This window comes from Chionomys nivalis, chromosome 11 (genome assembly GCF_950005125.1).
Source record: "Chionomys nivalis chromosome 11, mChiNiv1.1, whole genome shotgun sequence".
Taxonomy (NCBI): Eukaryota; Metazoa; Chordata; class Mammalia; order Rodentia; family Cricetidae; genus Chionomys; species Chionomys nivalis.
Genome location: NC_080096.1, coordinates 36,222,502 through 36,249,375, shown reverse-complemented (window position 1 = coordinate 36,249,375; position 26,874 = coordinate 36,222,502). Strand labels below are relative to the sequence as shown.

The window sequence follows — 26,874 nt, the reverse complement described above, 5'->3', positions numbered from 1 at the left end:
CTTTAGCCTGCTTGTAATTTCTTATTCTTTTTTGTTCTGCTTTATTTGTTATTGCTGTTCAGGCGTCACTGGCTTCACAGAATGAATTGAAAATGTCCTTTCACTTTCCTGGGAAGACTGGGTAGAGTTTATGCTATTTTATCGTTAGCAGTCAGAATTCATCAGGAGCCACGACACCAGGCTTTTCACAGTGGGAATGTTTTAGGCTGTCCTCCAAGTTCTTCAGAGTCAATGCTGGTGCTTGTGTTCTTGGGAACCCCACCGACCGCTCTAGGCTGGCTGTTTACTTTCTCAGTTTCTCTTTAGGATCCTCTTAATTTTGATATAACAGTGATGTTCCTTCTTTTTTTCCACTCTAGATTTTGTTCATTGATTTTCTCTGTTCTTTCTTTGCTGGGTTAACAATGGTTAATGAGAACCATTGTTCTCAACCTCTGGGTTGAGACCTTTTTGGGGCTTGGACGATTTTTTCATAGAGGTCTCCTAAGAACATCGGAAAGCACAGATATTTACATTATGATTCATAACAGTTAGGAAGTAGCAACGAAAATCATTTTATGGTTGTGGGTCATCACACATAAGGAATTGTACTAATGAAGGGTTGCAGCCTTAGAAAGGTTGAGAACCACTGGTCTAACAGTTTATTAATTATGTAGATACATTTAAGAATCAAGTTATCGGTTTTAATGATTTCCTTTCATTTTTCTTTTCTGTTGCATCGATCGTCATGTTGATGTCATTGTCCCTTATATCTACATTTTGTATGATTTTCTCTTTTCTAGGTCCTTGAGGCAGAAGCTTAAATGACTGACCTCAGTAACTTCTTTCCTTATGAAATAAGATTTAAAATTGTGAATTTCAATATACCCACTGATTGTTTTTTTGTAACTTTTATTAACTAATATTAATAATAATAAGTATATTTATTTTTGGTGTTATTTCTCTTATCTTTTAGTTCTTTGAAATATTATTTTATTTCCAAACATTTGGGAACATCCTTTATTTCTTTCTGATATTGATCATGAGAATTTAATTTATAGGATTTCAGTCCTTTCAAATTCATTGTGAGTTGTTTACTCGTCGTTAAAGCCTGTTTTTGGAAATGTTCCCCCAATACTGGAAACCAATTGTATTTGTTGGCATTGAATGAGTTGTATCTATCTGAAGTCATGCATCACTCACAGCAAGGAGACATTCTGAAATCATCATTTTGTAAACATAAGTGTGCTTAGACACTCTAGGGCAAAGTCTGTCCAGTAGACCCATTGGCTACAGACTCATAGTATTTCATTATTCTAAGTATCAGACAACTGTAGAGTCTTGGTAAATATTTATATCTAAGCCTCTCTAAACATAGAAAATCACAACTATTGCTGAGATAGAAGTATTTCAGCTGTCTATAATCATGTGTTGTATGAGTGATATCACACAGTCTTATATGAGGTTTGTTATTAACAGAAGCATTTTTTATGTGACACATGCCTATATTTCTACATTTTAGTTCAGGTAGGCCACTAGCATTCAGGTCTTCTATATTCTGACTTCAATTTAAACTTTTTTTTTTTTAGTGGTAGAAGAAGTTTAGTTCTTTGAAGATGAAGCAATGGTTATGTGAAGGCCTAATTGCTTTTATGACACTCTTTGATTTTCCTAACTATGTATAATATGTCTCTGTCAACTTTTGGTATGCCAAGTCTGTAGTATGTATAAATATTTTGTTTGTGTCATGGAACATGCCGATTGTCAATTTATTGCCCCTCAGTTACTAAATTCAATCCTTTTCCTTATTCTGTAGAAACTGGTTTGGGTCCCTTAAATATTTCTTTTTGATGTGTTCATTAGAAGGCCCTGGAGAAATATTGCAGGAAAAACACAACTTCCAAGTATGGTGAACTCACTAGACATTTTCTTTGGAAGCAAGTTTCTGAGGCCCTTGTAGTTTCTCAGTGCTCAGTAATTTCAGCACACAGTAGCCAGTCACCACTTCCCTAGCCGTCCTTGCTGGATATTCAGTGAATTGCTTCTGGAGAAGAGTCTCCCTGTGAGTTGCCTTCTTGGTACCCTAGAAGAGGAATTCTAGCAAATTTCAGAGGGCAGATTCCAGCTACCTAGAGTGACTTCTTGGGTGGGCCAAGGTGGTACCCATTCCACAGTATCTAGATACCATCAGTGGGATGGAGGGCTCGGGAAGGCTTTCTTTGGGTGTTTTGTCTGAGCCCCTAGGGTTACTGACTACATGGCATCTCTTATTACCATGTTCTTTTAAGCTATCTTTATATCTTCTTAGGCAGTCCCCCTTATTTCTTAAGTACTCTGTTAGAGTTAAGAGGATTTTTATATTAAACTTGGCCTGATCTCTTATGATCAGATTTAGACTGATAGATTTATTTTGAGACTAATGTAGTTGCTTTCCCCTTTGTTATGTCATATGTCTTCCTGAATCTTGGTTTCATTTATATTGGGAAAGTGGCTGTCATTTTAAAGAATAAGTAAATGGCTTGTATTACATGTTTTACCTCATGTTGTGAGACATCATCAAAATATGAAGGGGGATGTAATTTGCTGTTAGGTTGGCCTATATATGCTTTACAGTTCTAAGAACGACAAAGATTTCTAATGGAAGGGAGTAAGTAGAAAGGAAGGGTAGTGTGGGGTCAACCAACACCTATCTCTGCAGTGAGCTTCCACTGGAGCCAGCCTTTAAGCTTCAACACAGCATCATAACAAGTGACAGAACTGTTCACTTCAATGAAATGTAAAATCGAATCTCCCTAACAAAGACAAAAACTGCGAAAAGGAAAGTTGCTGGCCTAATGTGGGATCTTCCAGAATTTCCACCTACTTATTTTACTACTGGGATGGCGAGTTACATTTTGTCAGAACACGGGCCATGATGAAGCTGTGTGGGATTTCTGAGAGCTTGTGAGAAAACTCAAAGTAAGCAAGGCAAGAGTCTTGTAACCTCTGCTGCTCTATAACAGGGATTTGTTCTTGGAATATGCTTTAGTGTCCCTCCCAGGTGTAGTAAATAGTGGTTTACTTTAGATTACCATCACCTTACCCATTATTGTTAGAATGATGTTTCTCCCAGCTGTATACAACCTAAACTCAGGTGACTTTGCCCTTGTGACTGTATACAACTTGAACTTGAGTGAACTTTGCTCACGTGCCCCTGTTTAACCCTCAGAATGCCCTCACAATAAAAACTGTCTGTCTGATGCCCTGAATAAAAATTGCTATGGCATAAGACTTAAGTCCACCTCATTTTTAGGCTTCACACTCTCATGTTCACATGGCCAGGCAGAGTGGCAACACATATCATTCCCAGTTGTGTAAGAATGCAAAACTACTGTGTGCTTGCCAATCTAAAATCCAAATTCCATTAAGTAAAGAATATGTCATCTAAAATTAATTTGAGCATTGTCCAAATACTGAAGAGGATCCCAAGCTTTTTCATAGACTGTCAAATAAATGGGCAGATCCCATACTGACCTTAGATCAAGAGATTCCAGTAGTCCTTGGACATAGGAATTACTTAAATGGTCTTTGTTATCACTGATTTGTGACTTATTGTTACGCTACTATTATGATGATTGGTTTTACTTTAGAACTAACCACTTCCAGTTCACACCCCTCTGCTCCTTTGGAGAGTTTCCAGACTCCAAATCACTGGACTTTAGGAAGATACATATATAGTGCATTCTAGTTACTGTTATTTCCCACTCTCTGAGCCACCCCAATTCCCTTTGTCTCCTCTCCCCACCCATATGGCCTTTTCTCCAGGTAATCTTGATTTGTTTTGCTCTGTGGCTCACTGAATTTAACCAGGGTCATCTATGTGACTATGAGTTTGAAACTTATAGGAGAGTGGTGGTGTTATCCGTGGGTTTGAACTTGAGACAGCTTAATCCATTAGGAGACAATAGTTTACCAAGGAGTGATAGGGACCTATGAACCCCTCCTCAATCCATGATTGACAGGTTCAGTCTTGTGCATGCGCATTGATGGCAGTCGCAGCTCCTATTCCACCATGATTACATTCATTGTGTCCTGCCAATAATACAGAGCTTCACAACTCTTCTTTTATCTTCTCTTCTGGCTCTTATATTCTTGCCACCTAGCCTTTTCTAAAGTTTTTCCTGAAACTTTGAGGAGGTTTGCTATAAATATAAATGTACATTCTGAAAATTTAGATCCTAGAGGTAGGCATTTAGAGTTAATTATCATGGTGGTTTGTGTTATGGAGCAGACGCTAACAGCATTCTGACTCTTCTGCATGATGTACTTACTGCAGGTTTTTTTATTTACTGCATGTGATTAGAATTTCTGGGGTATTGTAATACATTTAATGTGTAATTCATGCTAACAATACATGTGTAAATGACAACTTTTACAGAGGAAGGAGGAACATAGTTCTAGTTATATAATAAAGGGCAGCTAGAAAATGAGACTAATTGTCCTACATGGTCTAGGAGATTTGTTTACTTTAACTGACTGTTGGCTTCCAGCCGATCAGTTCCATATAAAGCTTTTCTTTAATAATTTAATATCTTTCTCCCCAAAGTATTTTTAATTGTCGTAAAATATACATAACATAAAATTTACCACCTCAATCATCTAAGTGTACAGTTTAGTTGTATTAAATGCATTTATAATTTTGTGTGACAGTCACCACCATGCATTTCTCTAACTCCCTAATTTATCATTCAGAACTGCAGCGTGAAGCAGTAGCTTTATTCCCCTTTACCATCCATTCTACTTTGTTTCTATGACAATAGAAAAATACCGTTTATCAATGGTACCTTCAAGGTGCGTACCATAGAATGTCAGAAGTTTCTTCCTCCTAAGGTTGAGTAATATTTCACTGTATGTTTATAAGACATTTGCTGCTTTCTCTAGTGATGGGTATTTGGGTTGTTTAAATATTGTGAATAACGTTGCTATGAAAATGGATGTGTAAATATGAGTGCTTTCAGTTTGGTTTTGTATATTTCTATATGTAGACTATCTGTATTCTATTTTCTTGAGCATTTTTGGAGAAATCAATATACCCATTGCATAGCAGCAATAACATTTTACATCCTCAACTACTGCAGGAGACTCATAATGGATGTGAGATCATTTTAGTTCTGATTTAAATTTCCTTCGTTGTTAGTCATGTGGTAAAACTTTTTATGTGGATATCATTCATATGTATCCCTTCTGGCACAATGCCTGTTCAAGTCTTATGAGCATTTAAAATTGTTTATCTATATTTTTTGTGTGTTCAGGTGTTTTGCATGTGTGTATGTCTGTGATCTACCTGTGTGCAGTGCTTGTAGAGGCCAGATGAAGAGACTGGAGCCTCTGGGACTTGAATTACTGAGGTTTGAGCTGCTATTGGGTGTTGGAAATTGAAGCAGCTTCTCACGAAGAAAAGCCAGGGCTTGTAACCACTGTGCTGTCTCTTTAACCCCTTGGCCATGTTTTAATTGGGCTGTTTCCTTTTAATTGTTAAATTTTAGGAGATTTCTGTTTCTATTTATTATGGACATTAAATTTCTTAAGAATATTGAATTTGCTAATATTGTCAACTTCGTGTTGACTCTGGTCTGCTGGCATCACGTTGTGACAGAGAAATCCAAAGTCTTCTAGTCTTGGTTTCTGTCACCTGTGTCTTTGGTGTCTTACCTAAAAAATCACCCCAAATCCAATATGGTGAAGCTTTTGTATTACATTTTCTTCTATGAGTTTTAAAGTTTTAAGGCTCAGATTTAGCCCTTGGTCATTTTAAGCTAATTTTTATATGTGGTATTCTAGGGAGTGGTGTAAACTCATTCTCTCGTGTATATGCACTCTTTTCCCCATTGCCGTTTATTGAAAACATTCTCTTTCCTTACCGATGGCATTGCACCTTATCAGAACTGCCCACTTAAGGATTTATTTGAGTTCTCTCTTTTATCTCACTGGTCTATATGCCTGCCTTAAAGGTAGTTTCATGCCATGTAAGCACAGCTCATCTTGTTTTCCAATTTGAATGCCTTGGTATATTTTTCTGGCCTCCTTGCTCTAGCTAGGACTTCTTGTTGAACAGATGCAGAGCATCCTTGCTTTGTTCTTGATCTTAGAGGAGAAGCTTGCAGGACTGATTATTAGTGGTTTTCTGTACTGGGAAAGCCTGTCCTCAGTGATGTAGATCCTCCAGCAAGAACTTGTCCCCAAAAGGTTCCACAGCCTTTCCCCAAAGGGGACCAAGTGTTCAAATATACGAGCTTATGGAGGACATTTCTCATTCAAACCACAGCATCCACGGTGTATTTTTCTAATGTGTTGTTGAATTTTGCTTCTCTTATGTAATGAGAGTTTTAGCATAAAGGGTTTCTTTTCTGTAATTTTCTTGCGTGTTTGACTCTGGTTTTAGGGAAATACATCCCTTATATAATAAGATACCAAATGCCATCTCTTCTACTTATTCTAACAAAGTTGAGAAAGATAGTGAAATATATCATGTCTTTATTTCTTAGGGAATTCTTGACTATTGTGAAATATTATTATTAAAGACAGATTTCCTGTTTTATGAAAGTAGTTTTTTTCTGCTTGAAATTTGTCAATTTTATCTAGACAGTATAGTTTATGTACAAGTTTTCATAGATAACAAACACCTTTATATATGAAAATCTCTGGCAATTTTGTCATTAATTGAAAACAATTTTTGATTCTATTCATGTCTCTGTTTTTATGTTTTACTTATATTTGTTCTAATATTTAGTTTAACCTTTCTCTGTGTTTGGATTTAATTTATTCTTCATTTTCTGGTTCCTTAAGCTATACAGCTGTTGATTTGAAGGTTTTTTTTTCTTTTTTTTTTGTGGTTATGCCTTTTCATTTAGACCACTGGTTCCTCAATAATGACACAGAAATTTATTATTATTTTTATAAAAGCTAAGTCATAGCTTAGGCATGTTACTAACTCTTACAACTTAAATTAACCCATTCTATTAATTTATGTATTGCCATGTGGCTCGTGGCTTTACCTGTCCTCCAGCATCTCTTGCTCACTCTATGTTGTCTCCTGGCAACCCTGCTTTTCTTCTTCCCAGTGTCCTCTGTGTCTGGCTACCATGCCTATATACCTCCTGCCTAGCTAATGGCCATTTAGCTTTTTATTAAACCAATATGAAGGTGCTTTGGCAAAGACACATCTTCACAGTGTACAAAAAGCTTATTCCAAAACACAATTTTTATTTTTTTTTGATTTAAGTATACATAGTTAGAAATTTCTACCCTAACATTGTTTTCTGTTTCATAAATCTTGATGTTATATTTTTTCAATTCACCTCAATATATTTTTACACTTCCCTCATAATTTCTTCTTTAAGTGATTGTTCAAAGATGTTATTTTTCAAGTTTAAATTCTGTTAACTACACCTGTCCCAGCTATGCCTTAAGTGGAAAACTTAGAATTTCTTTATAGGTGGAATAATGTATGAAGGGTAGAATGATACTCCATGGAAAATAGTAGAAGTTACAGGAAGGAAGCAGTTAGCCTTTCAACGCATTCCCAGAGGACAAAGATGATTTATTTCTTTTCTTAGTTTTAAAATTTTATCAAAAATATTTCAGAACATATTTCATAATACACATACATAACTTGTTATCACTCAGATTAATAAATATATACAACATATTTATAGAAACATGTACAGACTACTAGGAGATAAACAAACATGTTGTCTAGTCAGTAATTATTTTGACTTTTAACTTTTTATATTTATTTATTGTATGTGGGTCACTTGTTCTTATGTTATGGCACATGAGGAAGTCAGAGCTTTATTTAGGATAGTTGCTTTCCTTTTTCTATTATGTGGGTCCCAGGTATCAGTCAGGTCCTCAGGCATGGCAGCAAATGCCCATGCACACTCATCCATCTTTTGGGATGAATTTTGGAAAACAAAGAAGGATATAAGAAAAAGGGGCCATATTTATTTTTTCATTGGAACCACAAGTTATGGCATAAATGAAGAAAGTAATATTTCTTCATGGATGGATTACATGGATGGAAGATCAAATGAGACTTCCATTCATGGAAAACAGCAGAAGCTAAAAGAATGGATGAAGCAATTATGCCTTTGTATTGAGTTCTCAGTAGATTAACTCATTATCATTGACTCTTTGACTTAAGGAGATTTTTCCTTCAAACTTTCAGATGATACAGCAGTGTTCGAGTTGATACAGCTAGTTCCACCAGGTATTGTATTACTTATTGATAAGGCAACTCATCAATGGAATATTTTTATCTATATATTTATTTCTTTATTTATATTATGTATATACTGTTAAGTATGCATGTATGTCTGCAGACAGAAGAAGGCACCAGATTTCATTACAGATGATTGTGAGCCACCAAGTGGTTGCTGGGAATTAATTTTGGGACCTTTGGAAGAGCCACCACTTAGCCACTTAACCACTTAACCACTGAGCCATTCCTCTAGCCCCAATTAAATATTTCTAAAAATATCTTCTCTCCTCTTCCTACCAAATAACAGCAGTGCTTATTTTCTCAACCATTGATTCATTATGTATGTCAAAACAACAAACATAAATGCCAACTGAATGCATTGTTCTGAAATTAAATATCTTAAAATAGTTAAAAATACAAAATAATATCTTTAAAATTTTAGGATATTTTTGACAGTAATGCAAAGTGATTTTTCAATTTTTGAGATTTAAAAATTAAAATTACATATATTTCTAATTAAACAGGATATCTTTTTTGCTCTTTGAATGTTATTGGGAATGCAGAAGGTATATAGTCTTACCTATTTACAAGTTAAATATGGGTTTCTGAGGAGGGAGGTTACCTATTAAAATATAGAAACTAGCTTTAGTATTGTTTCTGACTTCTAGGTCTGCCAAAGAAATCTTAATTAAATCTTTATTTTATGCAACAGATACCTATATTTTATTAAATGCAAGTAATCCCAGAATTTTCAGCACAACACACTGACTTAATTCACTAGCCACAAAATCTACAAAGGGTCTCCACAATTTTTAATGCCCAATCTTACACTGCATGAGGTCAGACAGATAAGATAGAAGATAGAGAAGATGCTGGAGATGGTAATAAGCTTTTGATGGATAGATTTAATGCAACTTTGTATTTCTAAAGACTTCCTTTTTCTAAGAGTTCATAGGTTCTCACTGAGTGTACATGAATAACCCTATTCTCTAAAGTGTGAGGCAGAGAATTACTACTATATATCGTACTTCTGAAATTGGGAAAAAAATGTGTTAAAGTATTTAATCTATCCTTATTTTAATTTTTCTTTTAAAGAAGATAAACATTGCCTTCAAGCAGGTATACAATAAGGCATCAGGCAATATATATTTTTTATACTTGATGATTTTGTTTCTAAATAGAATGTTTTGTTATAATTTGAATCATAGGATATCTTTCTTATAGTGGGAGAAACACTGTCTACCTATGATGAAAATACACGAGATTTCATGTTCCCGGGTCCAAACCAAATTTCTGGACACCATGATTCAAACCGCCAGGTTACCATGAGGAGGATTTCTGGACTAAGAGTAAGTGATTACGGTTTTCCAAGTCAGCTCCTGGTGCAGGGTCATGGGTGAGAACTAGGTGCAGGCCTCAGTACCTTGAGTGTGTAGAACTGACTCAAAATTTGTTTTCAAGCTTATTTTGTATAATTGTGCTACTCTAAGCGTCCTGAAAGTAATGAAAAGAATTTAGCAAAAACTAAGGCATTTATTCAAAACTAACACACATCATATTGGCTGACATTCTTCACAACTTGAAGTTCCTCTGCACTGATCAGCCTTAGACCTCCATGCCTGTCACATTTTCTGTTTCTGTCTAGGGAAAGTTCACAAGCATTTGAGCAATAATCAGTGTCAACACTTATGGAAACCTAAATTTAAAATATGACTTTTTAGACATAAGTGATTTATTGAAAAATATTAATAAGTTTAAATATTTATAAGTTGAAAACTTTTGTATGCTGTATAAGTTGGAACAATCAAAACTCAAAATTCTTTAACAAAGAGCAAGTTTTCTCTAGTGTATTATCTTCCAGGTATATGTCTTTAGCATATACTCACTGGAATGCTATGAACCCTTTTATGTTGCTTTTACCCCTGGTCGTAGAGATGAGACCCCAGGCCTCTGCATGTTCGTCATCAGTTTACCACTGAGCTGCACCACAGGTTAAGATGTTTTCTCCTAGCGCTGCTAACAGTGCTAAGAAATAGAAATGGCTGAAACTTCCAGTGCCGATAAAGCTTGGATAGATAGATTACAAAGTGGTCATAGATTGTAGACCTAAGTGTAAATGCTGTATTAAGAGAGTCTTTCTTTCTGATCGGCAGTAATTGTGTAACGAATAAACATCATTAGACTCGATGGTGCTTCCACACTTTCTCCCATCCTTTCCTGTAACTCCTCTTGTTTGAAAACACCTTGATTCCTGAAAATCAGCCTGCTACTCAGAAGAGCTCAGGGATGCCCCCTTCATCCCAAAAGCAGAGCAGTAAAAGTTGTTTGACTTGAAATTATCTGGGCAAACAGTTTTTAAACTAATTTTATGGAATTCTAATATAAATAAAGTGGGTGGTATATGAGCTATTTAGTGAATTAAATAGTTTTTTTCTATGTCTAAGTTTTTTTTGTTTTGTTTTGTTTTGTTTTTGTTTTTGTTTTTCGAGATAGGGTGTCTCTGTAGCTTTGGAGCCTGTCTTGGAACTAGCTCTGTAGACCAGGCTGGTCTCGAACTCACAGAGATCCGCCTGCCTCTGCCTCCCGAGTGCTGGGATTAAAGGCATGCGCCACCATCGCCCGGCTTGTATGTCTAAGTTTATGATAAGAAGTGTCCAAAGAAATAGCAAGTTCAGTTTGCTGAAAGTGTAAAAGCTGACTATGTAACAAATGAAAACCTTTCTTCTCTGGAATGATTTTTATGTTGTTAGTAAGCTTTTATACTATCCCTATCTTCAAAGAATATTTTAAGAATCATGTGGAAACTCATAAAGAAAAGATATCATATTTAGCTTATGTTCTCGTTAAGGTAATTTAACTCTCTTTGAAGACAGCATAGAAAGTCAACTGTGTGGACTGCTCACAGGAATTTTCTTTCATCACTTGTTTCTTTTGCATATATTTGGAAGGTGTTTGCTTACTGAGGCAAAGATATATAAAAATCAGGACTTCCAGTAACACTATGTGAAGAGTTTGACAGATATCCTCTGTGTGTTAGGCAAGTGTGAAACTGGGCAATGTTACCATAGTCAACACTAGGTAGTAAACACTGACTAACAAGTGTAGCAAGCAGGTGATGTCTTTATGCTTGGAAACTGGCTCAAGTTTTAGGTAATATAGGAAGAATTTGGGACTCCTTTGCCGGGATGCTTCCATGCCCTGCCTCTCAGTGACAACTGTACCTTTACCAGCTGAGACTGGGCACAAAGACCAAGAGTTTTGGCACCATAGGGTTGAGAAGTGGGGTGAATAGTTTGACTCTGCCAGCTAAACATAGTGGACCCTGTTGGTAGCTGATGAAGAAACCTTATAGCAGTGCAAGGCCCATTGCCATTCTGACTGGTGGTCACCTTCTAGAAGGTTGACAGGGAGGTCCAGAAACAAAGGCACAAGAAGAAGAGAGAGAGAGATGTTGTCTCTCTTTCCTGTCTCTCTTTGAAAGGAAATCACAAGGGAGGCAGGGAGAATGCAAAGAAGCCCTGGAAAACTAGCTATAGCTATGAATTTGTTTCCTCTCCTATCTATCACTGAGACAGTGGAGAGGGAACCCAGAGTGGCTGCTTTGAGAAACTGAATAATAAAAAAGACATGGGCAGAATATAAACTGAACATCAAAATTGGGTTATAAATCCAGCAATATTAATTATTGTATTTACCTATTAGTAAAAATAAACGCTCTAGGCCGGGCTGTGGTGGCGCATGCCTTTAATCCCAGCACTCGGGAGGCAGAGGCAGGCGGATCTCTGGGAGTTCGAGTCCAGCCTGGTCTACAAGAGCTAGTTCCAGGACAGGAACCAAAAGCTACGGAGAAACCCTGTCTCGAAAATCAAATAAATAAATAAATAAATAAATAAATAAATAAATAAATAAATAAATAAATAAATAAATAAATGCTCTAGTCAGTGGTTTGTAGTCCTGGCAAGCAACAATGACTCATCTTCAGAATTCTTGTGATTCTGAGCTACCTTCTGTGAGTCCCACTACAGTGACAAGGATTCAAACCATTATCTGGAATTAAATCTTGGTACTTTTATAAACTTGCTTAGTAAGCTTGGACAAAACACAGTGACCTGTAGCTAGCTAGGGCCCATGGGTAGGTTGATTAGTCATTGAGAGGATCATATGTTTGAACTGTGGCTCCCTCGGTGGTGGTGGGTATTTTCTTTCTTTTTTTCTGGTATATATAAAATGATAATGTGAGTACTTTATTTAAACCAAAAATCTTGGTTGAGTTAAGGTAGGTTGATGGGATGTACAGCATGAACATAAAATCAAGGGATATAAAACTGGCATGGAATGAAAGCATTAAATGCTGAAGGGATTTTCTGGGGACTGATAGTGGTTTATACAGGGGACAGCTTGTCTTACTCTGGATTCTATTTGGATGGTGTAGGGAAGGTACAGTATGTGGCTAGCATGCACAAAGCCCTGTATTTTATCCATATTCTCACACGTAAAAATTCAGAAAAATCCTATTAAAATTTTCTTTTAAAGAAAACAAACTATTTTACATACCAATCCCAGTTCTAGCTTCCTCTCCACTGCCCCCACCATCCACTCCTCAGAGAGGGTAAGGCACATTGCTTTGGGGAAGGCCCAAGGCCCTCCCAACTATATCTAGATTGAGCAAGGTATCCATCCAAAGAGAATGGGTTCCCAAAAAGCCAGTGCAAGCAGTCGGGATAAATCCTGTTGCCACTGCCAATGGTCCCACAGTCTGTCCCAGCCATGCAGCTGTCACCCACATTCAGTGGGTCTAGTTTGGTCCCATGCTGGTTCCTTCCTTATCTGGCTGGAGTTGGTGAACTCCCATTAGCTCAGGGAAACTGTTTCAGTGGGTGTTCTCATCATGGTCTCGACTTTATTGCTTGTATTCTCAGTCCTCCCACTCTTCAGCTGGACTTTGGGAGCTTAGCCCAGTGCTCTGCTGTGGGTCTATGCCTCTGTTTCCATCAGTTGCTGGATGAAGGTTCTATGGTGACATTTAAAATACTCATCAATCTGACTACAGGGCAAGGCCAGTTCGGGCATCCTCTCCACTATTGTTTAGGGTCTTAGCTGGGGTCATCTTTGTGGTGAGTATTTCTATGCAGACTCTGAACTCCACAACATTCTTATCTTTGAATTATAGTCTTACTCAGCATCTTATGAGGTAGTATTTAACAGATGCCTCTTGACTGAACTCAGTGAATGAATTCCTTCTTGCCAGTGGAGAAACTCAGGTTTGAGATGGTGTGGTTTTGATAGTTTGGCTAGGCCCTAGTGCCCATGCAGCAATCTGGATGTTACTGTAAAGCAATCAATGATGTGATGAAGATTTATATACAACTGACTTTAAATAGAGATTACTACTTGGCAGTGCAAATGGCCTTCATCTCATTAAGTTGGAGATTGCAACAGCAAAACACTGAGTTTTTCGGAGGAAGGAAGAATTCTGGCTCATGGAAGCAGCAGAAATCCTACCTATTTCTAATAGTTCAACCTACCCCACAGGCTTTCATGCTAAAAACAGTGTGCCAACTTATTCCTTCATTTCCACCTTATTAAAGTGCTCTTTAAGTTTTTGAATTGTCATTTCCCACAGTTGTGTGAATTAATTCCCTAAGACAAATCTCTCTATGTATATGAATAGCCCTACTACATAGTAGGCTCCGAAGGCTGGAAATATACTATCTTAACTATTGGGATCTCACAATGTGATGAGCAATCCTCAGGGAAGTTTAAAGTGGAAAGCTACAGGCCAGGTGGTGATAGTGACAGTCTTGTACTTCTTAACATTTGGATTGGAGTTGGACTACACATACAGTGGTGACTACGCATGTAGTTAGTTAGGAAACAGGCCATACTAGATAGGTTTCTGGAAGTATACCTGATGATGGATTGCCTCATGACACGGTTTTCAGTCCAAATCCTCATCATTAAGTTACATGTGACTGTATTTCTAGAATTCTTTGGTACTCCTCCCCATCTGGATTTTGGGATTGTTAGGCATCGGTGGTTCTGGCTTTTGGTCCCCACTTGAATGGGAATCTGTGCATAGACTGCCCTGTGCTTGCTGCACAGGTGTACAGTGGGCGCTGTCATATAGATGTCTTCTTAGTTCTTATGTCTTCTGACGGTGAAGAACTGTAGTCTAGAAGCTATATTGAGCTATAACCAAAGAACCTTACCCATAGGAGGATTCTTACATGCTAGTACTGGTTTTTAAACTGAATTTATTATAAGGTTGTAAAAGGTCAGGACTCTTTGCTTCCTTTTTTCTTTTGGGAGTGTGAGTATATTTTGCTTGTAAGAAGAATACAATTTATAGTCATAAGGAAATCTGCATTATTTTGGAGATCTTTTTGGAGATTTTGGAGATAATTAAAAAGTAGCCTAGCTCTGAGTTGTTGAATATGGACCACACTTACCATATTTTAGAGAAATACATTATGCATAGAGTAAAATATCTAACGAGTGGGTATAGTAGGTACCATTGATATTGATTCTTAGGCGATTCAGATGTACCCTTTGTAATGGATATGTTTTAAATTATAAACTTAGTCGGTCACAGACAGGGTTTGGAGAGGGCATCATCAGTGTCTGACTTTCATTGCTTTGGGGAGAAGCTACCCAAGGGCATGTATAGCTTAAGGTTCCAGATGTTTCCTTGGGTGCTTTGTAACTGTCCCCTTGAACTGTCTCCTTTTCTCCATTTATCTCAAAACTGTTCAAGCTGATATTTGAAACATTGGTAGAAATAGAACCCAGATTAATATCCATACTTGAATATAAGATATATTGTAAGAAAAAGGCTATAAAAATTTTTCAGAGACTTCTGTTTCAAGATGGCACAATTGGGAGTTATGATATTTTCAGAATGCTGCTTTCAAACTGTTCTATTAAAAAATTAATAGAGTGGAGGGGTGTATTTTGGGATGAACTAGATGCATGAAATGGAATAGGAAAGTAATAGAATTCTATTTTAATTAAAATGTGTTAAAATATAATAAGATAAAAATTTAATGGATAGTTAAATATTATATATATTTATAATAGACAATGGTGTTTTAATGTATGTAATATTTCTGCAATGGCTAAATAGAGCTAATAATTATGTCTTGCCTATATAGTTAAATGTCTTAAATTGTAAATGTAAAGAAAATTAAAATCAAATACATTCAGATATTTATGACTAATATGTCATAATTTAAAATCTTCAAACACTTTGACAGAGAGACACTTGAAAATGAAAACAATTTTAAATTATTCCATAAAAGAAATATAATTGTTCCAAACCAAATCATTAAAAACGAAACTGCTAGTTACTAACATTTATCATTACTGTGTTCTTCATGATAATAAAAATATCAGACTAATAAATAAAGAGCTCTGTAAAAAAATGCTAGCATTTGTTATTTTAGATTCCATTTTCACCACTGACTGTATCTTTTTAATATGTAATGATACCATTTTTTAATCTCGCAGGGAATTGCTCCAAAGCTGGAATTTTCTACAACTTCAGTGATCACGGAATGTCTGATAAGCTCAAGGAAGTGCCGCACTCAGGTTAAAAGCGTTAAACTATTTGATGATCGTGTGGTTCATGTGGGTGCGTGTATGACAGGCCTTCTCCCCATTTCGTCTGCATTTCTTCTCACCTCCCTCATCAGTCTTTGACTTAAAGTAACGAAGTACCAACAGTTTAATTGCATCTTAGTAAACAGGAGAGCACCAAGCTTAGCCCCATGGTAGAGGGTACCACGATATGTTTGCTGGGTTATTTATCTTATGTTGTGGAATTTTTAATACAAACAGTAGTCAACTGGCAGAAAGAGGGTGAGATCGAGAACTGCCAGAGGAAACTCAGCTGGAGACCTCCATGTATCTTACAGGAGTTATAGGTGACTGCAGAGAAGTCAAGGATACCTTCAAGCGAATGTGACTGAGTTTTCAGACTGGGGACTTGATGTTTAGAGTGTGACTTTTTTGGATTTATCTGATTCCTAGAGAACTCTTGCTCAGTGCAGTGATCATACTTGTTCTGTCATATCAAAGCAAGTTTGGGCATTCCAGCCTAAATAACTTGTGTTTGTGAAGATTTCCTTTAACAAACTTTGGCACCTATTGTTCCTCATATTTTAATTCTTACTGGGCCACAGGGCCGTCAGCCTTCTGATGGACAAGTGTCCTTCCCCATCAATGCTGGCATCAACCATGTGCAGTTCCATAATGGCCGTATTCTGATGAAGGGCCAGTAACATATAAAGGCTGGAGGATTCAACAGGGACCAGACTAGGCCAGTGGTGGAAAGAACTAACTGAATTATAATTTTAGAGCTAATTTTTTGAAGACAGTAAATGACCTAAGCTAAGAAAGTTTCCAGAGAATTGGAGAAAATTTTATTTTGATAGCAAGATATTTAGGATTCCAAAGTCAGGCTGTATTTATTTATCATTTAGACACAGATGTTGGAAGTCTGACCAGCCATGTTTACCATGTGTGGGGAACCTTACTGACTGGTTTCTGATGTACTCGCTGTGAACATTTGTAAATTGTTAAAAATGCTTTGCCCAGTATTTAGCTGTTCTCTCTGGAGTTTATTAACTTAATGAATAAATAGAAAAGTATTTTTATTTCTTAATGCACACAGAAAACATTTCTAGTGTACATCTCAATGCAAGAGCCCTTGTAAATGTAAGGCCCTGCCCTCAGTTACGGTCATTGCACTTTATGGACTTAGGATTTAACATTTTCTGAAAAATACTCTTCCTTTTACTTGTTTGGAATTGTCATTTGATCTTTACTAACAGAGATGTACGAGAGTAGGATTTTATATTAGACAGCACTTAAAACTATGCTTTAGGTCTATAGATGTTTCTTGTTGTGACTCAATGAGTCACTTGTCCTACCAAGCATGAGGTCCTTGCTTCAATTCCCTGCCAAGGCTGAGAGGAGATGGGTGAAGAGAGGGGAGGGGAGGAGAGAGAAGGAAAGAAAAGTGGGGAGGAAAGGATGAGAGAAGAATGAAAGCGAGGAAGGCAAAGGAGGAGGGAAGTACCGTTTCCAAATTATTTCTTTGTTAGCGATTCAATGGTTTGAAAAATTAAGGGTATTGATGTAACTTTCCAAGAGAAAACTAGTTTTCTCTTCTGCTAATTCTTTTTACCCGTATCAAGGAGAATTTATTGGTACATATTGACAGACATTTTAGTATGGTGTTAAACACTGTTAAGGTGCAGTATCCCTTAGGTTTTACTGTATAACAGTTCCCCCCAAAATGGTTTATAGTCACAAGTACTTCTCAGTTCCGGGGTTAAAGGATGATTTCTTTGGACTTGATTGGCTGGCTAAGGCTGAAGGATCTGGGATATTTTTGCTTAAACGTGGCGTTTGGCAGTTGTATTTGGAGAGGATGAAAATCATAAGACTCCTCTTCTAGCAGGCTAATAATTGTGCCTTCTTGCTGTAGGAAGATTCTAAGGAAGAGTCAACAGTCTTTTCAACAACCTGGCCTTGTGACAGTGTTCTGTTAATCAAATAAAGTTGCATAGTCAATCTGGCTTGGTCCTGGGCCAGAAACTAACACTGTGTAGATGTAGGAAAGGGAATTAATTATGGCAATCATTTTTGGCAAGAATACACATAGCTAATATTTCAGTATAGAAAATAGGGGCAATTAAGGAATGGGCATGTTTGCCCCCTGTGCATCTGTAATGAATGTCATGAAGTTTGTAACTTAGGAAATGTGCATCATTCAAAAACTTTTCTGAAGCCGGGCGGTGGTGGCGCACACCTTTAATCCCAGCACTCGGGAGGCAGAGGCAGGCGAATCTCTGTGAGTTCGAGACCAGCCTGGTCTACAAGAGCTAGTTCCAGGACAGGCTCCAAAAACCACAGAGAAACCCTGTCTTGAAAAACCAAAAAAAAAAAAAAAAAAAAACTTTTCTGAGGAAAGAGGGTGGGGTGGCACCTTAAGATTTGGTATAATCAGAGGTGGATGTGTATAAAGAAACTTAAACATCACTCTAGGAGTTAGCTGTGTCCAGAAACCAACAATGTATAAAGGACAAGGTGCTAGAAGTCCTGGACTGATGCGATGTGAATGTACTTACTAATAGATACAGAGTAGAAGAAATAGGTTGAGGAAAGGAGATTTTTGTGAACAGGAGATTCTGTAGATGCAGTGTATCTGTAGGGAAAGCACAAGATGTGGTTGACAGAGGTAATTAAAACTGAGTCGAAGGGGCTCTGATGCTAAAGAGGTGTCAGGTGCATATCTTTAATGACTTAGGGATCATCAGAGAACCTTTGTGATTCTAGAATGTCTCTCTGAGAGTCACTGTGATGCCATAGATGTGGGTGTGGGGAGAGGAGAGCTCTGACATACCCACTGGCATCTCTGAACTGCGTGGGAGAAGGTCCTGGAGCATACCAAGAGACACAGAAGAGAAAATGACCTGCCGTGAGACTGTTCTCATTAGAAACATCTTTCTTTTCTCCTATCTATCATTCACATGATAAAATGACTCTCATTTGCTTCATGTTTGTATTTTAAGCACTTAGTCCTTACACTAAAGGGGTAGAGAAAGTGGAGAGGAATTTGGATTGGTGGTTTTCCAAGGGATTGAAATGAGGAAGACAGAGATCTTTAGCTGTTTTTCTCTAACCATACAACTCTAGAGAAGAAATTTATTATTAACTTCCAGTCTCACTGTTAAGGCATTTATAAGGCAGAGTGTAGTAGAATGAAGGATTCCTTGAGTAGCAGCAAAGTTGGAGCTGTCATATATGTTTTCATTTTTATTTTATTTTATTTTAGACAGGGCCTCATTCATGGTGTCCAGCCTTGACTGAAAATTCTGGGTCTCCAGAAGCCACCTTGCCTCAGTTTCTCATGAATCCCATGTAACTAGATATGTAGTTAGATGCCACTGATCCCACTCAAATTTATTTTGTATTTAAAAAAAATTTAGACTACTACCATATTTATAAGATGAAGGTACTAATTAAGTTTATAATCTATCTGCCGTAGATAGACGTGATGAAACTTTGCTGGTAGGCCACGACCTTGTGGTGATATACAGGTTAATAGAAATGGGTTAAATTAATATGTAAGAGTTAGCCAATAAGAAGCTAGAGCTAATGGGCCAAGCAATGATTTAATTAATACAGTTTCTGTGTGATTTTTTTTTCGGGGCTGAGCACCTTGGATGGACCAAGCAGCCTCTCTCCTTGCAATCTTTTATGTATATTTAGTTTTATAAAACATATAGGGCCAGAAATAAGATGGTACTTTTATCTGTCACTAAATAGTTAAATTATGACTTGGACTCCTATATATCGTATGTAATTCAAGTCTAGCACTTCAGTAAAATATATATCAAGTGCTTTATTGACTTGTGTTATACATATGTTATATATAATTATAGCATAAATAGGCTTATTTTAATAGTTTTTTTCATGATTTCACAGCTATCTAGACAAATGTATTTTTAGACAAGGATCCTTTATTGCTTAGGCTCAAACTGCCTCAGCATCCTACCCATGTTTATAGACATGTGTGACCACAACATATTAGACATGGACCCTTTAAAATAAATGTAGGTCTTTTAAACTTTGTGGCATTTACGTGAATATAAAGATAAATGTAAAAAATAAATGTCATTTGCATTATTTTTTAGTTTATTGAAAGATAAGTTTTTGACTTATTTTGAGAACAAGCTTATTTCTTGGAATTCTACAAGTGATTAAGCATTGGCCTTTGGTTTTCATTAAACCAATGTTAGACTTAAGAAAGTTTGATAAAATAAACTGTTAACTAGGAGAATATAGATTTGATTTTCCTCAGGTAAGTGTGGATAATGTTAAATTGAGTTGGCTTTGATAACTTTTGTGTACCTTAATTTACTCTTAAAAGTTCTTTCCTTTTTGTAGAGTTTTCTAAAAAATACCTTTTGCCCACATGAATGTTTATTTTTTATGTTTAGGATAAATTTAATTACCATTCAGCTCCAGTTGAAAAATCCCACGGCAGACCACAATGCAGAACATCGAGATCACAGAAGAAGAAGTCCAAGTCACCCGAGAGGAGTAAATACTGCATAAACACCAAGAACTACGAACAGCCTACAATATCGTCAAAGTCACACTCTCCTTCTCCCTACACAAAGAGACGGATGTGTGAGCTCTCTGAAGACACCAGGCGGCGGCTGGCCCATTTAAATCTGGGACCCTATGAATTCAAAAAGGAAACAGATAAGCCTCCATTTGTGATTAGACATGTATGTGTTCATAAGCATTTCCACTGGAAACTTGTCAAATTTATTCTGTCACTAAAATATTATGCTGAAATGGATTTCAATAAGCAGCCCATATGGATAATTTTCTTTCTTGAACTCTTAGCCAGGAGCTAAAGGTAGAAAATTAATTTAAAACCAAAGAACATGCTTTTTGTTCCCTTTTACAAAGTCTTTAATGCTGCCAGGCGGTGGTGGTGCACGCCTTTAATCCCAGCACTTGGGAGGCAGAGGCAGGTGGATCTCTGTGAGTTCGAGGCCAGCCTGGTCTACAAGAGCTAGTTCCAGGACAGGAACCAAAAAAGCTACGAAGAAACCCTGTCTCGAAAAAAAAAAAAAAAAAGTCTTTAATGCTGACAGAGATCAAACTCCATTACGACGCCTTCTTGAGACTTCAAAGTTCCCGTCCCCTCTCCCCTGACACAGCGGGCAGTGCTCTAACTCTGCAGTTAAACGTGGTTGCAATTGACGATGATGCTAAAATGCCAAAGTAGGATTTTAAAAGAGGAAGCCGAGGATGATAGTGGAAGTAGATGTCCTTTGAGAGCAAGTCCTTTGGGAAAGCTTTGGATTCTGAATCTTTGAAGCCAGCCCTCATTTGGTGGGCAAGCATAGGCGGGCCTTTGGATTAATAGAAGCATAGCTCTAATCTTTCTGTGCACAGCCTTATGCTATGATGGGAGTTAGAGCTGTGTGTCCATCAGAGACTGACTTTGGTTAAACTGGAATGCAGTCAGAACACTCATCACGGGCTGTCTCAGTTTCTTGAAGTTTTACAAAGTACTTTTACTTTAAAAGGCACTCTACCAAAAGCTTCCTTATTAACCGAAACACTATGTATTTGCATACATACTAATAATAAACCTGTGTTTAAATGCCTGTAGAAGCAAGAATTTACTTCTTCTAAATTCTAAAATAGCTACCTATTAGAACTATTGGGAATGGTGTGGGGGAAGGAGAAGAGGAGTGGGGATAGGGGGAGGGGACTGGGGGGAGGGGGCAATATTTGGGAGGAGGGGAGGGAAATGGGAAACGGGGAACAGGTGGAAATTTTAATTAAAAAAGAATAAAAAAAAAAGAAAAAAAAAGAAATACACTCCTTTGGAAGTCAAATAATTGTTTGGGTATAGCCAGGTACTCCAAAAGTTTTGAGTTTTCCATCTGATATCCTTTAAAACCAATTTAAGTTATGCAATATTTCATACCATTTTTATGTTTTTCTTATAAATTAATCCTTTATTCTTTCAAACTAAATTAGTGATTTTTAAATTAAAAACTACTAATTAGCCAGGTAGTGGTGGCACACGCCTTGAATCCCAGCACTCGGGAGGAAGAGACAGGTGTATTTCTATGAACTAGGAAGAGACAGGTCTATTTCTGTGAGCTTGAGGCCAGCTTGTCTACAGAGTGATTTCCAGGACAGGTTACAAAGCTACAGAGAAAGTCTGTCTTAAAAAAAACAAAACCAACCAACCAAACAAACAAACACACAAACAAACAAACAAAAACAAACTACTAACTATAAAATTTGTACTTATAAAATTATAGTGTATTAGCTACATCTATATGGTAACATTTATTAATGATTTTCTTGTTTCTCTTATTTGATCACAGGATTGGTCCTGTTGGATGTAATTCAGACAATAGTTTGCTTGTGTCACTGATGAAAATTTGAGAATGCCTGTAACTTTAATACTACTCGTAATTAAAAATTAAATATAAAAGAAAAGATATACTGTCTTCTAATTTGAGAGAATAATCAGTTGCTTCTTAATTAAAATGCTTGTATATAAAAGCTAAGAAGGATCATAGGAGTTAGACACATAAATGTTGTGGAAAGAATTGCTCTTGAAGTGCTAATCATGGCAGTGATTAAAAGTATAAACTTTGTCCATATTTTTATTTTTCAATAGAATGTTTTCTAAGTTACATTTTTTAAAGTTTTGAGTATTTTATATATGAATACTGTAGTTACATCACTTATACTCCTTCCTCCCCTCCTTTATGTCCCCCAAATCCATAACTTCTTCCATAATTACCATTGTTTTATACACACACATATATATACATATATGCACATATGTGTATTTATACACACACACCTACGGATTCCATTAGTGCTGCTCATATGTACAGATCATTAGGGCTGACACTTGGATTATATAACCTATTGGGGGGCTTGTCTCTGGAGAAGACTGATTCTCCCTCTCCACGGCCTCAGGTTGTCTGTGGCTCTTCATCTAAAGTCATGATCAGGACTTGGTGAATTTTTCTCCATCTATGTTGGCATGTTAACTGTGTTGTGATTATCCAGGTCTTGTTTATGTAACCATGCTGTTGAGATATCAAGGGTGGAACGAGGTGGTATACACATTTAATCCCAGTATTTGAGAGGCAGAGACAAGTGGGTCTCAATAAGTAGAAAGCTAGCCTAGTCTACATAGCTAGTTCCAAGACAGTCAATAATACAATTCTCAGAAACAAACATATAAAACCAAATCCCCCCAAAACTTTATAATATTTATTTAAGAGGTTTACTCCTCAACTTTTCTGTGAACAGAAATGCACACTTTTAAGTACATGTAAAAATTGTCTATATTGTTGAGGAGGCTTTGGATTTAGAGGGAATTTAGGAACAAAAAAACATTCATGGTTTCAGAAGTACTTGGGAAACTGGTAGCAAAAGAAGTTTAGTTTAATACACACATATGCAAAAACCTTACAAAAACAAACAGAGACAGACAGACACACATACACACACAGAATGAGAGAGAAAGACAGGATGGAGTGAGAGGAGAGAGAGATTGTTATCATTTCAGCTATACAAAGGAGATTTCCATGTACCTCAAGAACTTCCCCACTGGGAACCATGTACTCATGAAGTGCTCCCCATTCTACCTGTCCCACTGAAACTCCTGATCTTGTCTCTCTGAGGCTGCCTGTTCTGCCTGTTCAAATAAAGAGTCAACTTAATTTAGCACAACTCACTGATGTTGCATGTGTTTGCACCTAAATTATATTACTGGATAACATTACATCATGTGGACATCTGTCCCTTTCTGTTTATATATCATGTCTGTTGATAGATGTTCATGTTGCTTACACCCTTGGCTACTATAAACAATGCTCTAATGAGCAATGTGTGCACTAGTCTTTGAATAAACCTTTGTTCTCAATGCTCTTAGCTAAAGACCTAGGAGTAGTCCTGTTTTATCATTTGACAACCTTATATTTAACTGGAAAACTTGCCAAAGTGTTCTTCAGAGTGGCTGTACAGTTTGTACTCTGTCAGCTGTGCAAGAGGGTTGCAATTTCCCTTCATTTTTGCAAGCACCTAAGTACCCCCGCCCTATGATGCTTAGGGTTAAAGCCAGGGCCTCTTGGATACAGACCTGCTTAATTTTCTCTGTAGTCTACTTAGTGTGAGTAGCATCTCCTTGTGGTTTCATTAGCATTTCTTCAGTGACTAATGATGTAAGCATCTCCTTATGTGTTATTAAATATCCTTTAAAATGTCTACTTAAACCAGACATTGGGGCACTTGGGAGACAGAGGCAGGTGGATCTCTGTGAGTTGGAGGCGGCCTGGTCTATACATTGAGTTCTAGGACAGGCTCCAAAGCTACAGAGAAACCCTGTCTCGAAAAACAAAAACAGAAATGAATAAATGAAAATGTCTACTTAAGCCATTTGCTCATTTTGCAATCTTTTCTTTATTGCTATTATTGACTTGTAGGAATTCTTCATATGATCTAGTTAATAATCTCTTATCAGATACAAATCTTCATTTTTGCTATCCTGAGTTAACTTTTTGTTTTTCTTTTTCTTTGATTCACAAAAGGTTTTAGTTTTGAGCAGTCGGAGCATCTTTTCGATATCACTAAGACATTTTTATTTTTAGTTGGAAAATGTGGTTGACCTTTCTTATTTGTCCGCTATAAAGTGTTCAGTAAAGCAAAGACTCTGATTGAATTCCATGTAGGTGCTAAACTGGGTAGGCTTTCTCTAAGTAAGGCGAGGTAGGTTGCTCTAGGATGTTTTTGTTTCTATTTTTGTAACTTTGTAGTCAAAACCAAACTAGGAAACAGGGTATTACTTAGCTTCAAATTTGTTCTTTTTTGCTGGCATTTAATTTTAACTCTGTTGAAAAGGGCATAATAAACAAGTGATTAAACTCTGACTTTCACAGAGAAGCCGTGTGGAACTGACCTGCTATGTGGCATATGCTCTGTAGTTGCTTAGCCATGCTGTAAGACTGAGAATGGGAACGGAAGGTTCAAGTGCTCTTTCACAGTGCAAATTCTCTTTCTTCTAGGTGGATCCCCCGAGTCCCAGGGCTGATACTTTATTTGGACCACCTGGCAGAGACTGTGAAAGAGATGGATGGGCCAGGATGCACAATGGTAACGGGAAGTTCTTTCTCCTACTCTTGTTGCTTGAGCTACTGTCAAGCCTTACCTGGCACTGATTAAGGAAAGCACAATTTTTGCTGCATTATTATATATTGTGATAAAGCTTTTTGCTTCTCCTCACCCCCAAATGTGTCTTTACATAAATAGTCTCAGCAAGAATATTGCTATAGACTTAACTGTAGTCCCTAAAAATTTGTATCTTGAGTGGTGCATGCTTAAAACTAGATTGTGTGTGTGTGTGTATGTGTATGAATTAGAACATGATTACAATATGTAAAGCAGAATAACAAATTGGGATTCTGACTTGCTTACTAAAACTCTAACAGTTTATAATGCTTGAAACTTGGATCTTGAAATTGTAAGTCTTTTGAGTATATGATATTGTTATTTGGAGAGAGAATAGGATTCAATTTCAAAGCTATGATGTAGCTACTATACTGTCACCTCTCATGAGTCATAGGATGTAAGCTAGCCTTTGACTCAGACATAGGTAAGTATTGCTTTCATGCCCTTGAAATAAGGACTGGAACAGAGTTGGAGTATGTAATTTGGCTGGAAAAAATATATCAAAAGGGACATAATTAGAAATTGAGTTTAGATTTGCTTGAATTAGAATTTGATGTTGAAGTTAGTTATCTTTGTGCTTTTAGTTTTACTTTAATCATTAGTAATTACAGTAATATACAACTTTTAGACAATGTTATAATACATTGATTGATATCAGACAAATTTGAAATCTTGACCTAACAGTTTAAGGAAAATGATTAGTATCATAGAGTCAGTGTTGGAGTCTGTGAATTCTCTGTGCCCCACCATAGATATAAAGCACATTTCTCGATTAACTGGCTTAGTCACTGAAATCACACATTTCTCGAAGACTCATTGGTTTACCAAAAATAATTATTCTTGTGTGTCTGTAAATTCAGATACTTCGCACTCTAATGAAAGAGCTCTGTAAAGTCATTGACTACGGAAGAACTGACATGTTAACCTGCTGGGTTGATGTCGTTTTGGTGCTCTAGCACTCTGGAAGGATTTTAAAGTGGTTTTGAAATCTGCTGAATTGCTTGGGTTTGAGAAATGTTTATGATACTGAAAATCACAGGTCAAGCCACTTTTTTTGCCTTTCTGATGCTGTGTATTGATCCTTTGTCCTGTGCAACCTTTTCCAGATCATCATCACTTCGGCTGCTGCAGATCCAAGGATTATAAGGTGTGTCAAACTAATATATTATGACAAGTGCTCTGGTTTTCAAACAGCATGAGGCTATTTCTGCTGTGGGAGTGTTCTCTGTGTGCTGTGATTAGCATTAATGAATAAAGAAACTGCCTTGGCCTGTTGATAGGACAGAAGTTAGGTAGGTGGGGAAGATGGAACTGAATGCTGGGAGGAAGAAGGGTGGAGTCAGAGCAATGCCATGGAACTGCCAGAGACAGACACTGGGAATTTTATCTGGTAAGCCACTGCCACGTGGTGATACACAAATTACTAGAAATGGGTTAAATTAAGATGGAAGAGTTACTCAATAAGATGGTAGAGCTAATGGACCAAGCAGTGATTTAATTAATACAGTTTCTGTGTGGTTATTTTGTTTCTGGGCAGCTGGGAGGAACAAGCAGGCCCTCCGCCTACATTTTTCTGCCATAGAAATTCTTATGGAAACTATCATTTATTTTATAAAATAATTTAAAAGCAATAATTGACCTAGCATGGAATGCTATGGTTTTGGTGGCTATACAGCCAAGGGGTACAATATGCCTTCTCTGAATATCTTCCTATAGTTATGCTATGGGTTTCATTATCCACTTTGACCAATTATTGAATGTGTGAATGTCTGTCTATGTGTGTGGGGGGGTGGAGACATCACACACAAATGTGTGTGTGCACACAACATTGATTTGTGTCATAGAAGTATGTGTATTTAATG

The 26,874-nt window shown here is 37.0% G+C and overlaps 1 protein-coding gene across 4 annotated transcripts in view; it reads left to right on the top strand.

Annotated features, from left to right (window-relative positions):
• Spata6 (spermatogenesis associated 6) overlaps nucleotides 1–26,874 on the top strand; it is a 90,506-nt gene that overhangs the window by 28,014 nt on the left and 35,618 nt on the right. For 2 of the 4 annotated variants that reach the window (XM_057784295.1, XM_057784294.1), the window contains 6 exons: nucleotides 8,186–8,227; nucleotides 9,443–9,567; nucleotides 15,725–15,805; nucleotides 20,227–20,520; nucleotides 24,850–24,937; nucleotides 26,119–26,159. In XM_057784295.1, the coding sequence (XP_057640278.1) occupies nucleotides 8,186–8,227; nucleotides 9,443–9,567; nucleotides 15,725–15,805; nucleotides 20,227–20,520; nucleotides 24,850–24,937; nucleotides 26,119–26,159 (671 nt within the window). Of the gene's footprint in view, nucleotides 1–8,185; nucleotides 8,228–9,426; nucleotides 9,568–15,724; nucleotides 15,806–20,226; nucleotides 20,521–24,849; nucleotides 24,938–26,118; nucleotides 26,160–26,874 lie in introns of those variants that run through there. The other 2 variants (XM_057784297.1, XM_057784296.1) reach the window with 2 other exon arrangements.